Source organism: Gekko japonicus, unplaced genomic scaffold (genome assembly GCF_001447785.1).
Source record: "Gekko japonicus isolate JY-2015 unplaced genomic scaffold, Gekko_japonicus_V1.1 scaffold10, whole genome shotgun sequence".
In the NCBI taxonomy this organism is placed as follows: domain Eukaryota; kingdom Metazoa; phylum Chordata; class Lepidosauria; order Squamata; family Gekkonidae; genus Gekko; species Gekko japonicus.
In genome coordinates, this window is record NW_015167526.1 from 2,270,271 (window position 1) to 2,285,586 (window position 15,316).

The 15,316-nt window shown below is 46.7% G+C and overlaps 1 protein-coding gene across 1 annotated transcript in view; it reads left to right on the forward strand.

Annotated features, from left to right (window-relative positions):
- HECTD4 (HECT domain containing E3 ubiquitin protein ligase 4) overlaps positions 1-15,316 on the forward strand; it is a 127,703-nt gene that overhangs the window by 40,995 nt on the left and 71,392 nt on the right. Inside the window, 10 exon segments of the mRNA XM_015413276.1 lie at positions 2,870-2,994; positions 4,570-4,723; positions 5,866-5,966; positions 7,850-8,048; positions 9,623-9,742; positions 10,217-10,321; positions 11,865-12,028; positions 12,584-12,817; positions 14,178-14,370; positions 14,550-14,654. Coding sequence (XP_015268762.1) covers positions 2,870-2,994; positions 4,570-4,723; positions 5,866-5,966; positions 7,850-8,048; positions 9,623-9,742; positions 10,217-10,321; positions 11,865-12,028; positions 12,584-12,817; positions 14,178-14,370; positions 14,550-14,654 — 1,500 coding nt within the window.

Here is a 15,316-nt window from a genome sequence, read left to right on the forward strand (position 1 = left end):
GGGGGGGGGGGCGGGCAGGATCATAATCTCCATCCTAGATTTCAGTCCACATGTAATTGTTCCGCAAGTGTTGTTCTGCTTGGGGTCCGCTACCTATTTGTATACATGGACTATTTTTACAGAAAATCATTTTGCTGTATGTGCTGTTTGTACACAAACCCTTTGATTTAAGAAGTGTGTGTGAGAGAGAGAGACTGTGTGGTTGCTATCATTGGTGAAGTTTTTAGTTTTTTAATCATTCTCTTAAACTGGCTGGAAATCAATCTTCAATATATCTAACAGTGGGCCTTTAAATCTCACTGAGAACCCCCGATCTCCTGTCTTAAAATCTGTATTCCCTAGTCCACCAAAATCTGAAACGTTGCCCTTTGTACATCATTGTAGAGTGCAGCTCTGCTTATCCTTTTTATATGCATGGAGGTCTGTGCCCATTTTGCTGTACACATCAGTCGGGCCTGTGCAGCAGGCCTTTAAAACTGGTTCATCTCACCAGAAATCATGGCTTTTCTCCTGCTTCAAACCCTGGGAATGTCATTTCTGTGAGGCAACTTGGAAATTCTTAACAGAAAATACTCAGTTTGCTCCGGTCCTCAGGGTTTCTCGGAGAACGTTTAACCACTTAAACAGATCTGAAACCAGTTTGCATCTGTGATGCAGATGCATCCGTAAGCAGTGTTTTCTGTGCATGGACATGTTTGCTATGACCAAGCTTGAAAACCCAGCACTGGGACCCTTGTTTCAAATTGGTCACTAGCCGAGTGCCCTCCATTTTGGAACCTGCTGCTTTCGTGGAGTGTTTCCGAGGGGCAAGTGCTTGGCCCTGGGGGGGGGCAGGAAGTAGCCCCCTCAAGTGCTTTAATGTAACACTTGAAATCTCTTGTTAGTTGTGGCCCTGCTAATAGTGATCCGGTTACAGCAAAGTACTGCCATTGGACGAAGGAATTCTGAGAGAACAAAACAGTTCATTCCGTTCAAGGACTTTTACTTGTGTATCACAAGAAACAGGGCAAAATCTGTCCATCTCTTCTGCTCTGTTCTGCATCTGTTTTTTGCAACTACTTATAGCCACTTAGGGCCCAATCCACCGCAGACTTCTGCTGGCGCCCCATGGATATGGACAGGCTTCCGTTTCTTTCAATAGGGCTCACGCAGGAGAAGTCTGTGTTTGACTGTGCCCCCTTTCCCCCCAGAGACATCAGTCCCTTTCAATTTTCACTGTTATTTTTATGAACTTGTCCTATATAGGCCACTCTAACACAATCACGAATGTATTAACTAAGTGCTAAATGTGTCCATGATGTGTCTCATGTCCTACAAACACATTTTTTTTCCAGTTTCTCTCCACAGTTGTCATCTACCTTCCCTTCTAGGACTGTCTGTTTCGTTCCTTGTCTGGCCAACAGTCAGGGCTGGATTAACCATTCTGATAAGTACCCTACAGTGTCAGCTCTGGCCCAATTAGAGCCCTTTCTCATAAGTGACTGGAGTTTCCCCGCTGTATTTATCTCGCTGCCTTTTCGTCAATATCTGTGCAGATAGGAAGAAACTGGCTGTTCCAGTGCTGTAAAGCAGGACTGCCATGGCCGTGCTCCCATCAACAGAGAAACATAAAGCAATGCTGTTCTCTCCAGTATAAGGAGTAGAATGTCCTATGCACTTCAGATGACTTGAGGCAGTTTAGATGGGACAGGAGTAATGGCATGTGTGTTTGCGTCTGTCTGTCTGTCTGTCTTTGTGCCCATCAAGAATATCCGTTGATAAGTTGTATCATTGGCTACAATTGCATTACATATGAATAAAAACAATGGTCCTGATCAGGACCTTCTTTTGTTAAAAAGCCCAGCAGGAGCTCATTAGCATAATAGGCCACACCCAACAGCAGAAATTCATTAGCATATTAGGTTGGGCAGGGAACCCGGGCATGTTTAGAATGCCTTTCTTTCCCTTCGCCAACCTGCCACGAAAGCTAGCCGGAACGCCGTTCCGGTTCGTTCCTGCCCCAAAATAGCCCTAGTCCTGATAAAAAGCATACTTTGCTTTTTTCAGCTAAAGCACACACAGGGTTGTGGCAGGTAACATCTTAGAAGAGGCGTTCCTTCTTTGTGTGAGAGAAGGGAAGGGCAGGAGGATCTGTAATCTAAGACAGCTTGTGCCACCTCTAGTTTTTATAATTACTTATATTAGAAATAGTTAAAGTCTTTAAAAAAAAGCTTCCCAGGCATTCAGGGCACCCTTTAATTGATCACAAGCATTTAAAGCATTTAAGCATTTAAAGCAGCCATTTGAACTTAATTAATCACCAAAGCATTATGGCCCTTTTTATATGAAGGCTGGAAGAATTTGGAGTTGTGTGTGTGTGAGGCTAAAGATTCCCATAGTAAAGCCTTTTCAGCAAGAATCCTTCTAGACAAAACCAGTCCTTTGTTTTCTTCTCTGGCACTCAGATGCCTCTTTTCCAAAAGTGCACTTAAATTTCTTAGGGCTAAATTATTAAATCTCAAGTTGGGGACAGGCACTCGTTTTTCAGAGAGCAGGAGGCATTTCTTCTCCAGTCACGAAGTCACTGTTTCCCATGGTGTGTCCATTTCTTTCTTGTTTTGTGTCTGCTTTGTACAAGCACAGTGGAGACCTGTAGTACCTGTGGATGGAAATGAATGTGTCCATCGTGGGGAACAGTGTCCCTATCGAATCACCTTCAGTTGTCTCAAAAAGCTGTTGTGTGTCTTCAGGCTCAGAGATAAATCAGCCATTGCCTGGTTCCGTTGTCACAATCACTGCATCATTTTTGGAGACCCGTGCTTTATTTCGTTGTAAAGCTGTTTATTCCCTTGGCCATGTAAACTATTGTTCTGTAACATTTTGTGCCTAGGAACTTAAGGCCAGTATTTTGACTCTTGCGACACAAATCTTGACTGGGTGTGATGAAGTCCTAGAAATGCTGCAGCAAGTCACCATGGCTCTTATAAACAGTGGTATTCCAGACAGGGAACAGAGGTAAGAGTCTCATTGCGGATGGCAGGATATCATATTAATTGGAAATTCCACAGCTACTGTGTAATCCAGTTGTCTGCACATGTTAGGCCAGTGTTTGGCTGGCAGGAGGGTGTAAATTCAGGCAACATCAGGTCTTCAAGGCAAAAACCAGCAGGACGTGAGGTAAAATACTAGAACAGACAGCACAATATGCCACATTTCTCAGTGACGAGGGTGAAGTGGTGATTGGGCTGAGTAAGTTACAGAAACACCATGGGCAAGGGATTGGATCAGTGTCCAGGGTGAATGGCTGGAACATGTAATTTTCGATTGTAGTTTATATTGTAACATTAGGGAAGTTCTGGTTAAGCCTATTGTTAATTTCTACCCAGGTCGCATACTTTTGTCAATTATATTGGCGGTTAATAATCAAAAGCTGACTAGGATGGTTGCCAAATTTGATTGGTTGGCATACCAGACTAGGAAAGAGATAAAGAATGCTGATAGGCCTAGATTTATTTTTAAACTTTGATCTCAATATTAATTTTTACCATTTCTGTATTTTAAACTTTTTAGTTAGTCAGCCTTTATTGGCATAAAACAATACCTTAAAAGAGGGTTACTATAAAAAAGAGGATTATACATATAGAATCATATAAAGCCATACATATAGAGCCATGCTTATTACATAATGTTGCATAACATTATGTAATAGAGAGTCAGTTTGGTATAGTGGTTAAGTGCACGGACTCTGATCCGGGAGAACCGGGTTTGATTCCCCACTCCTCCACTTGCACCTGGCTGGATGACCTTGGGCAAGCCATAGTTCTGACAAGAGCTGTCCTTGAAAAAGAGCAGTTACTGTCAGAGCTCTCTCAGCCCCACCCACCTCACAGGGTGTCTGTTGTGGGGAGGGGAAGGGAAAGGAGTTTGTAAGCCGCTCTGAGACACCTTTGGGTAGTGAAGGGCGGGGTATAAATCCAATCTCTTCTTCTTCTTCTTCTTGCATAAAACAATTTGTTACGAAGCATTACTCAGTTTTTCCTGTCGTAGCTTCATAACTGATTGTAGAAATATGGCTACCTTCCTTGATATTTCAGAAGCAGAGTCATTCAAAAGACGGTATATTTTTAAAGCATCAAGAAAGTCCGTCATGTTGGCTAAAACAGGGTTTAAATATCTAAAACGTATGTCTACATAAAATTGACAATGCAAACAAATATGTGAAACTGTCTCAATGCACCCAGAGTAACAATGGCAAAGTCTGGCCGTGTATACTTTGTTATTGTATCTAGCAAGATTGCTGATGGCATGACGTTGAATTTATTTGCCTCTTATTGTATTGTTTGCTGGTCTATGACCGTAATGAATTGACTGACTGAACCGATTGATTGAATGACTGGAAGCCGAGAGGTTTCAAGGGCTTTGGGGGAGCAGCGTGGAAACAAAACAAGTTTCCCTGACGTGCAAAGGGAAGAAGCAGAAAGGATTCAGTGGCCAAAAGTGACAGGTAGCTGCCAGTCAGACACACAAGTGGCAGGACAGTTCAGTGAAGGACCACAAAGTGAACTTAATCAACAGGGCCTCTCGTTGCAGGTTAAAAGGCCTGGAGCAGGTGACCAAAGCCACAATGCTGGGCCACTTGCTTCCGGTCCTGCTGACCTCCCTGATGCATCCCAACCTGCAAACGTTGACCATGGCCGATGCTCTGATGCCGCAGCTGGTGCAGCTGGTCCTCTACACAAGCCAGGTGCGGCATTTCTACTGGAACTTTTACACATCTGACAGCTTAGTGTGGTTTGTTTGTTCTGACTGGGGGCCCTCAGTATTAATGTTCAAACTCATAGCAGTTATTGACCCAGTGGGCAACTTCCAGCAGTGATGTTTACGATAGTGCCTTAGGCTGCGGTCACACGTCAAGCATACCGCGGTTTGTTCCCGCTGTAGATTTGATCGGGGATATTTCTAAGCGGGTTCAGATGATCACACATCCCTTGCCCAACCGCTTGCTTTGCGCGACAGTGCTCCAGGCACTGTCCAGACGCGGCACAGTTTTCAAAAAAATTATTTGCACATGCGCATATGCGCATGCATGCGCACAATGGTGAAAGTCGTCAAAAAAAACCCCTACCGGAAGAAGGACGTTCAGATGACCTAAACGCAATCATTGCGAGAGATGGCTGTCCAGATAGGCAAATCTCGGATTCAGAACGCAAGTACTCGGAAGGTAGTTGATTTTACCAGTGTCGGAAAACTCGCTAGGGAACTGGGAGGATCGCGCGAGTGAGCGCACTTCGGTGCTGGAGACGGATGTGGGCGTCTGATCAGCAATTTTAAATGCGAGAGGGAACAGCGGTGAAACCCTATCAAAATGACCGTGTGACCGCAGCCTTAAACACGGCTGTGTGTACTTTCTTCTACAGCAGACAGCATCCTTTATTTTATTTTTTTACTCTCCCCCCTCCTACTGTTACTGGTTCCAATGGAACTGAAGTAGTATTTGCCTACCCAGTATGCATTTAGGCAACCTGGGCTCCTCTCCACACCTTTCGCAAAAACATAGATCAATTGCTTGCTAATGGAGACCATCATGTGGCCTCAGTCTGGTATTCTCTGAAGCACCATTTGACAGCTTGCCAGGAAGTTCAGTCTCCCCCCCTCTCCCAGTGGATATTCTGGAACTGGAGGGTTGTGGCTCCCAACGGACAATAAAAAGGCCTAAAGGATTGGCCTGGAGTGAGGAGGATCGGTCTCAGAGAGGAGGCTTACAAGTCCACCTTCCCAGTTTTCCCTCTCCCCCGTCTAGTTGCAGCATTAATCAGTGTGCAGCTTTATTAATCGCAGCCCACGTTTGTTTGATCAGCTCTTGTCCCGAAACGTCTTGTGTTACAGACAGCCTTGCTTCTGAAAACCCAGTCTCCGGTTTTCTCCGAAGTGGGCAGTTCTCCTGGAGGAGCCTCTGAACAAAGGAGCGAGCTGTTCCCTGAGGAGAGGTAATCGATGTAGCATCACCGAACTGCCCTTTTACACCCAGCATTCACCCAGTGATGTACTAAGAGCACGCTCATAATTTGCTGCCAGTGTGGCTGCCAGACTAACCCGTTATTGCATGATTCAGAGGCAGGGACCTCAGCGGTCAGCGTTGGGCTACTCTTTTAAATTGCTTTGCAGGCCCATAACAAAGCCTTCCTGTAAAGAACTGGCAGCAGTTATTCTAATTGGAAGCCCTGTCGAAGGAAGGATGAGCTGCATCTTTTTATTTCTCTTCCCCCACGGCCGCCACCTTTAGAAGAACGGCAGGGGATATTTAGCTTGAGAGATTAAGAAACACTGCAGAGGGCAAGATGTTTCTACCTCCTCCTGGTTTGCAGCGTTTATTAAGGTGTACACATGTTAAAAATATTTATTAAGGTGTACACATGTTAAAACTTTCCTGATTAAAAATTACTTTGTCTAAGATCAGACTATATGATGGGTAAATAAGACCAAACGCGTTTCGGCCCCTAAGGGCCTTCCTCAGTGATCACTATTATCTTGATGGAGTGACACACATTCAGACCTACAAAATCACTGTTACCAGAATAAGTTGTGGAGGTGATATGGCTATACCTATGGCCCATCACTAATACCAGGAGTCCAATTATAAGTATACAAGGAAACAACATCCGGTTTAATTAATGTGTACTAAAACTCTGTAACAGGTCTTTGAATGTGTGTCTAGAATATATAGATAATAGTGACCACTGAGGAAGGCCCTTAGGGGCCGAAACGCGTTTGGTCTTCAGTTGTAAATTATTTACCCATCATATGTATGTATAGAGGATAAGCTTTTATAGTCTGATCTTAGACAAAGTAATTTTTAATCAGGAAAGTTTTAACATGTGTACACCTTAATAAATATTTGTACTTTTATATATATGGTTTAGCTTAGCCCTTTTTGGTTCGTAGTAATATCCTGGGTTGAGTCCCCCCCCCCTTTTCCCCCCAGTTTTTGCAGTGTTTAGTCCACAGGTGACAGTTGTTTAAGGGCATTCTTCACAGGGCCCCGCTTGTGGTCCTTGCCATTGGCATTGCCTGGTTGATGGGCTACTGTGGAAGTCACTCTGGGGAAGGAACTTAGCTGGGGAGGGAGCGTATCTGGGTGGGGGGGGGGATGACCCATCTTTGTGGGCTCCACTTGTACTGTGTATTTTCTGTCAGGACTAGATTTCAGGTTCAGCTTATTAGGTTTAAAAGCCCATAGGCCGTACACCATAAAAGACTTTAAAAGATTTTAAACATTTAAGAGAACTGTCCCACACCTGTTATGCAATTTTGGCACAAACTACTCAGCGGGAGTCTCAACCTTGTAGCTTCTGGAAAGGGTGAGGATTTCAATAGCCATTTCCCCCAAAATTTTCCTCTCCCAGCTGTATGTTTTGGGCAGTGAAAGGATATGTGAGCGAGTGAATCTATAGCTGCTAATGGGCAGTCACAGTAGCGTTGGTTGGCCGGAACACCCTGAAAGCAGCCCTCCATCTGTGCAGATGGAAAAGCATTGCAGCGTGCCACCATGTATGCTCTCCTCAGATTGGGGATAGACAGTATATACAGATAGTGTGGTGTGTCGTGTTTGGTGGGGTATTTAATCCCTAAATGGAGTGGTGAACATTTTCGCATGGCGTCCATTTGAAGTGCATTCCAGTCGCGTTCCGTTAACTTCATGATGAGCTTCGCTCTAATTTTAGATGTTAACTTTTCTGTTTGATGTCTGCCCAATTGCTTAAATTTGATGTCCACGGTGTTATGGAATTTCAGTGAATGTTGAAAGTCTCTGCTGGAGGCTACAGATCTGCAAGTTTTCCCCTTGCTGTCATTTCTCTTTCTTTTACACCAGAATGCTAGAAGAGAAAGAAGAGCCAGGTTTCCTTACTGGCTTGAAAATTCCAGCTCCTTGGGCTGCTGGGAAGACTGTAGAGACAGTTCATCCCGTCAGGGACAATTATAAATTTAAGGAGACAGTTCATATCCCAGGAGCCCGTTGCTTGTATCTGAGGTTTGATAGCCGATGCTCCTCGCAGTATGATTATGACAAGGTAAGCCGGGGCCAGAATGGGGATGTCAGTTTGGGCAAGACCTGCTAGAAAGATCTCCCTTCCAAACTATAGGGAGCCTTACTCTGATTATAATCCCATTTGCTTCAGTTCTACATATTGTGTTTTGTAGCATCTTTGTGTTGTAAACGCTTCTCTTGATCTTTGGTGGCACGGAGCATGTTTCCTGATGCCCTGAACGAAAAGGGGGAGGGAAGTTCTGAGGACTATACCACACTTCTGCAGCCTCTGTGTGCAGTTGTAGAAGTCAGTGATGAAATGGAGATAATCCGGAATGATACAACTGTGAAATTCTGCATCTAGAAAAAGCTGGGCAAAATTGAAAGGAGAGATCTAGCTTTCCAAGAAGACGTCATGAGTTCTTAGCAGCAGTGGAACAAATTTCTCAAGAATCGCTTCCCTTGGGAAAGAAAACTGAGTGGTACACTAGGAAACAGCATTACCCTGAACATGATCAATCACTGTTTCTGTGAGAGGTTGTTGTAGATGACATTATTATACTTCCAGGTCATTTTCTGTGGTGTCCCTTTAGGGGACTGAGGAACAGAGAGGGGGCTGTTCTTCCCATCTCAGTGTCCCAGGGTGGCTGTACACTTGGAGACAATTTCAGTTCCCCTGCTCCCAGGGACTGTGAAGTGGAAGGTGAGACCCACCGGGTAGATACCTTTGAGCTTCACAGAACACCATTAGAAGCAATGGTGCTCTAGAGGAAATTAACTCCTCTGAACTGAGAGGTGAGGATGTATGAGTGTCCAAAGGTGTTTGCCGGCTAGAAGCACTCATTCTGAATTGGCATAAAGCAAGCTGTCAGAACCCACAGCCCACAACGAAGTACACGCATTCAGGAATGGTTATACTTTTATTGCAGAGCTATAGATGCAGTAACATAGGCACTGTTAAGAATGGCGGCGGCCCCATGGGCATAATAGGATATAGGGTATTCGTATGCACCCCTCCACAGCACTGGCCAATTAGGCACCCTCCTGCGTGCGGGTTAAGGCTTAGAGATTGTTAGGTAGCTGAAACTGAGAACGAACACTCTCCCACGGCACCTAGGGCAATCCCAGACACCACAACACCCTCCTGCACATCTGTATAGATAAGCATTTTGGCGCACAGCAGAGACAGCACAGAAAGGAATGCAGTAGCAATTAACCTGAAAGGAAAGCAATAGCAATTAACCAGACACAGACCAACCTCCCCAACCTTCATGGCAGTATAGCTGACACAAGCTAGGTAAAATACTTCTTTGTTCCAGTGTACCTGTTTGTAAAATCAAGGTAACGTTTGGTTGTCCCGTTCTAGCAGTTCAGGAAGTTGTTTCAGTCTTCAAAATGCTGTAAGCATGCACTCTGACTTTATAGAATCATAGAATCATGGAAGGGACCTCCAGGGTCATCTAGTCCAACCCCCTGCACGATGCAGGAAACTCACAAATACTTCCCACCCCCTGTGACCCTTGCTCCATGCCCAGAAAATGACAAAAACAAACCATCCAACCCTCCAGGATCCCTGCCCTTGCTGTCTGACATTTTAGTTCTTTTTCTTTTTTTAAGTTGGTGATCTATGCTGGCCCCAACACAAATAGTCGGAAGGTTGCTGAGTACGGGGGCAACACCCTTGGATACGGCAGCCGTAGCGTCTTAGGAACTGGTTGGCCCAAAGACCTTGTAAAGGTACGGTATGATGAAGTGTCTGTCTTTGAAAATGGCCTAGCGGTCACATGGTGGTTAAGAGGAGCCACTTTCCCCTAAGAAAATAGGGTTGATGGGAGCACCAGAACAATTGCGACCACCAGCCAATTGCGTTAAGTTGCCGTAGTTCCTTGTTTCAGTCCTGTCACCTCTCCTGAAAGCCCCCTTGGGAATAAGCAGAAGCTTCTGTTCATCCCACATGAAGCTGCCTTACACTGAGTCTAACCATTGGTCTATCAAAGTTATTAGTGTTGTCCACTCTGATTGGTGATAGCTCTCCACGTGCACAGGCAGAGGTCTTTCACATTATCTTCTACCTCATCCTTTTAACTGGAGACGACATGGATTGAACCTGGGGACCTTCTGCATTGCTCTGCCACTGAGCCGCAACACGTCCCACCATGCTTGGTAATTTAACACTGTCTTTTTTGTTTTACCTTTTTTTTAAAACCTCAGGTGGAAGGGGATACCGTGACTTTCTCCTTTGAAATGAGGAGTGGCCGAGAGCACAACACCCCAGACAAGGCCATGTGGGGGTTTTCTTGCACTGTCCGGGCACAGGTACGCTTGTTTCAGGCTTTGCATTGCATAGGGATCATGAACTCTGAAGGTGCTAAAGTAGGCCTAGGTGTACTGTGTCTTAGGGTGGGTGTGGGTGGGGAAACATCTTTGGCCCTGTTCAGGTCTGCCCATAATCTACAAAAAGAGAAGGAGAATCCGCCGTCACTCAGATTGCTGAAGCCTATATTGGTAGGTAGTGTTCAAGGGGAGCTGAACCAAGGCCTGACCACAGCTGCACGGAGAGAGTGGGAGGTGATTTTTGGCAGGACCCGGACTGCCCATGGTGCTGTTTAAATTCTACCAAGAAAATCAAAGAGGGCCTAGTCATCGCGAGAAGGCTCAACCTTATTCTTGTGGGAGGCAGGCAAGAACACGCTCTTAAGCAGGCCCATAGCTGGAATCTTTTAATTCGGGGGGGGGGGCTTTAGATAAGTCGGGGGCACCCCACACACACCTCTGCACACAACCCCAAGGGAGCGCTTGGGCTGGATGGGAAGTTGGAGGGGCCTTGGTGGTAAGTCAGGGGGCCGGGCCTCGAGAGGCCCCACTGTGGCTACGGGCCTGCTCTTCAGAGTGGTTTGGCCATTCCGATGAGGCCCTCTGAACTCCTGCCTTCCACTGTTGTCATTTGTGTTCAGTGTTTTCACAGGTTCCACTTCGCTGTGCAGAACCTGTTCAGTCTGAGCATTGCAACAAACAAAGTTTTCCAGTAAATCCATAGGGTCAGAGCCTTGGGGTCCATTCGGCTAATGGTGGCAAGGAGGCCAGGGAAGGCTCACTGTGCCAGGGGAAGATGCCACCGTGAGCAGAATGGATCCATGGTTATCTAACCCACTGGCATTTTGCATGCCTGCAGAAGAGTGTGCAGCGAGATATTTCCTTTTTCAGCTGCAGCTCCCTCCCACTTCCTGGAACATTTGTTGCAGTTCCAATTAGCTGCTCTGAAAGGAAGGAATTTAGAGGCTCACGTTGCACCTGTCTCTGGGTCAGGGCCATCTTTTTTTAATTAGAGGGCTGGGCTTCAGCAGATGGTGTTCAGTTAAGAACATAAGAGAAGCCAATGCTGGATCAGGCCAGTGGCCCATCCAATCCAGCACTCTGTCACACAGTGGCCAAAAATACCAGGGGCCATCCGGAGGTCCAGCAGTGGGGCCGGGACACTAGAAGCACAGGGCACTATTGCCCCCCCCCCCCCAGGCACCCAGAATTCAGAGCATCCCTTGCCCCAGACTGAGAATTCCTATCTATACCTTGTGGCTAAGAGCCACTGATGGACCTCTGTAGCTGCCACCTCCTGTAGCAGTGAATTCAGTGTGTTCATCACTCTCTAGGTGAAGAAGGACTTCCTTTTATCCATTCTAACCTGACTGCTCAGAAGTTTCATGGAGTGCCCACGAGTCCTTGTATTGTGAGAAAGGAAGAAAAGTGCTTCTTTCTTGACCTGCTCTATCCCAGGCATCATCTTATAGTCCCCTCAGCCATCCAAGCTAAAGAGCCCCAAGCGTTTTAACCTTTGTTCTGCCTTTTCTCCTTCTCCATGAAGGAATCCTCAGAAGATGTATCAGGAGGATTACCATTCTTGGTAGACCTTGCGTTAGGCTTGTCTGTGCTGGCTTGTTCTATGCTGAGGATACTGTACAATGGACCAGAAATAACCAAAGAGGAGGAAGCGTGCCGAGAGCTTCTGAGATCCAAACTTCTGCAGAGGTAAACACCTTTTGTCATCAATACGGGTTGTGCGAAAGCGAGTCCAGTGTGCTAATCCTTGAAACCAGATGGAATGAATTTAAACATGCTCCTGGTGTGTGTGTGTGTGTGTAGCTGAGTTAGTGCTAAGTTGCAACATCTGCCAGGTGGTCGTTGTTTTCCAAGCTGCCTTTTTAATAATACATAAATCTGGCAGGCAAATGAGTTGTAGATAAAGGTAAGAGGCAATTGAGAGACCCCACAGTATGAAAGCAAAATTCCTTTGTGGTCAGAAAACCCTCAAATGTTTTTTTGTAGAACCACTTCGTTTTGAAATTGTGTCAAGACAAAAAATGTGTTTCTCTGGAAGGAATGCAATAGAGAGAGAGTGAGAGGAAGCAGGGGAGAGAGCGAGAGAGCTTGAAAGAGCACCCTTCCGATGTACTATATCACCTGCCTTTCTTTTGGAACTCTCTAGTTTTAATTACACCACCCTGATTTAAAGGGCTTTAAAATGGCTTTAGGTTTTGTCTGGATCGGAAAGCAGCTAAGACTTTATACTTTACCGTCTCCCAGGTGCCAGTGGCAAGTGGAAGCCAATGGCGTCATCTCCCCAGCCCTCACGCCAAGCCCTTCCCCGCTGCCTCTTACCATAGATGAAGACCGGGAGTTCACCTACCCTTCCGATGTCCTTGTGCCCCCTGTGGGTCACTACTTTGACTTGCCAAGGATCAGGCTCCCTCCCGGAATCATGATAAAACTCAGGGAAATATCTGGCCGTGCTCGGCCCCAGTTTAGACCCAGCATCAGGTACGTAACAACGACTCTTTTCCCCAACGCTTCTTTTACTTGCAAGTTTGATTTTGCAGTTATTTACACCGGCAGTCTTGTCAAATGCCTCTGTTTAAATGTATGTAAATCACCAAAGACCCTGACCTGGAGACCCCAGAATAGCCCAGTCTCATCAGATCTTGGAGGCTAAGCAGGGTGGGCCCTGGTGAGTACTTGGATGGGAGACCACAAGGAAGTCCAGGGTCGTGACGCAGAGGCAGGCAGTGGCAGAACCACCTCTGCTTGTCTCTTGCCTTGAAAATCCCATGGGAGCCTCTGTAAGTCAGCTGCGACTTGACAGGACTTTCCGCCTCCACCAGATAACGGGAGGTGTAACATTGTTCATTTCCCCCACTGTTGTGAAACCTGTTTATGGTGATTTTTATTTTAGCCGCTAGATACTTGACTCCCAAGTGTGGTTTGTTCATTCGTACATTTACTTGATCGTGGCACGTAGATGGTGCTTAAGAGGAGTCGCATGCCTGACAGCAAGCGGGAAATCTGCCCCTTCTCCCAGCCCCTCCCCAGTTCTAAAATTGACCAGCCACGTCCGTGGCGTCCAGGCCTGATCTCCGCCTCCTGAGTGCATCGTCTCCTCTTGTGCCGGTGGCTGAAATTCTTCTCCGGCATTCAGCAGAAGTCCCGGTTTTGGTATTCTGCTAGTCGGGGGTCATTTCCTGCCGGAACGCGCCGGAACAGCACTCCGGCAGTAAGGGGGCCTGGGGCCCCCCCCCCCCCGCCTTCCCTGGCCCGCCCACCGAGGCGGACGGGCCAGGGAAGGCCTGCAGAGCCCCCCTGCCACCTGGGGGGGGGTTAAATGCCTTCCTTTCCCTTCCCCAGATGGGGAAGGGAAAGAAAGGCATTCTAAACATGCCTGGGTTCCCTGCCTGATCTTCTCCAGGTGCCCCGCCCCTGCCCTTTGTCAGGGGGTGTGGCAAGTATGCAAATGAGCACCCGCACCTCTTCTTCTATGAAATGACCCCTGCAGCTAGTATTTACTCCCAGAGTCTGGCTAGTGGTAGGTGGCAGTGTCCTTCCGAGCCAGTGCTGAAAAATAATATCAGTGTTTCCCCTTGGCCTCTCTGTGCTGTGATCTCAGAACCCTTCGGCTCAAACCTAACAATGCGCTTGCAATGCCTCTCCCTTGTGTTGGCTGGGCCGTGTGCTTGATAGGATTACGGGTTACCTCCCACTTAGGCTCTCGGAGGTCCCTGGCCCCTTATGCAGCCCGCCCGCCCCCATGGCGTCTCAAAGCCTCTTTACCGAATCTCGCTCTGAGGCTGGCGGAACCATCAGATGTCAGCCTGCCAGAATATAATTCCTTGCCGCCATTTGACAGGGAGGTGATCCAGCCAGACATAATGGAAGAAATGGTGGTTTCATGTGTCATCAAGCACTTAAATCTGGTCGACGCACTCCAGTCCCTAATAAATTTCCAGTACCAGGAGGAGCACGCAGAGGAATACGACTTGCTTTGTAAAATTATGGGAGAGACCTTTAAGAAGCTAAATGCCATGGAAAGGCAGTTGCAGGTAAGACGACTCTAAAAATCCATTTCCTGTAGAGAAACGGACAAGATAGTTTAAAGCCTCACGCTCTCTCTCGCAGAAAGCTCTGTGTGCCAAGTACAGTCTGATTTTCCACTTTAGCTTTGGTCTAAGTAAGCTAATGGAGAGCGGCCCCTTTCACTTTGCTCTTGTCTTTTGGCCAGAGCGTCGCCGAGCTGGAGCAGAAATGGCAAAGTGAAGTGGAAGACGCCATGCACGGGAAACTGGAGAACAATGTCCCCTTTTTCTACGACTATCACTTCAACGAGGTGAGTGACATATATAGTGTCAATAAGACTTGAGGAAATCAGCTGATGCTCTTTTCTGAATTTCTCTTTTCTAAGTGCACTTTCTCCGTTCCTATAAAACATTGTGCCGGGTTTATTAGTGCCCAGAGATAAATTACATGCTCTTTAAAGCCAGCTGACTAACCCTTTGTTGGAAATAGGCTGATGATGATTTCAGGAACTCTGTCAGCATATGTTTAAGGACAGGGCAGTTTGAATGCATGTTGGGGTTTCTTCAGAAAGCACAACGGTAATGGGGCATGACCAGATTTTGAACAGGGCTGCTATTATTGGCTTTCAGAGAACTAGAAGGAGGCCCGGTTCTAGAGAATGCAAGACTTCCAGCACGTTCAGAACTTTTCTTTTGACTGAGTGGGGGGGGGGGATTTGTTCAGTCGCACAGTCGAGTCCGACTCTTCGCGACCCCATGGACCACATCATGCCAGGCCCTTCTGTCTTCCGGCATGCTCCGGAGTTTCCTTAATTTCATGTTCGTTGCCTCGATAACGCTGTCTAACCATCTCATCCTTTGCCGTCCCCTTCTTCTTTGACCTTCAGTTTTTCAGTCAGCATCAGGCTCTTCTCCAGTGAGTGCTCCCTTCTCATTTGGTGGCCAAAGTATTTGAGCTTCAGCTTCAGGATCT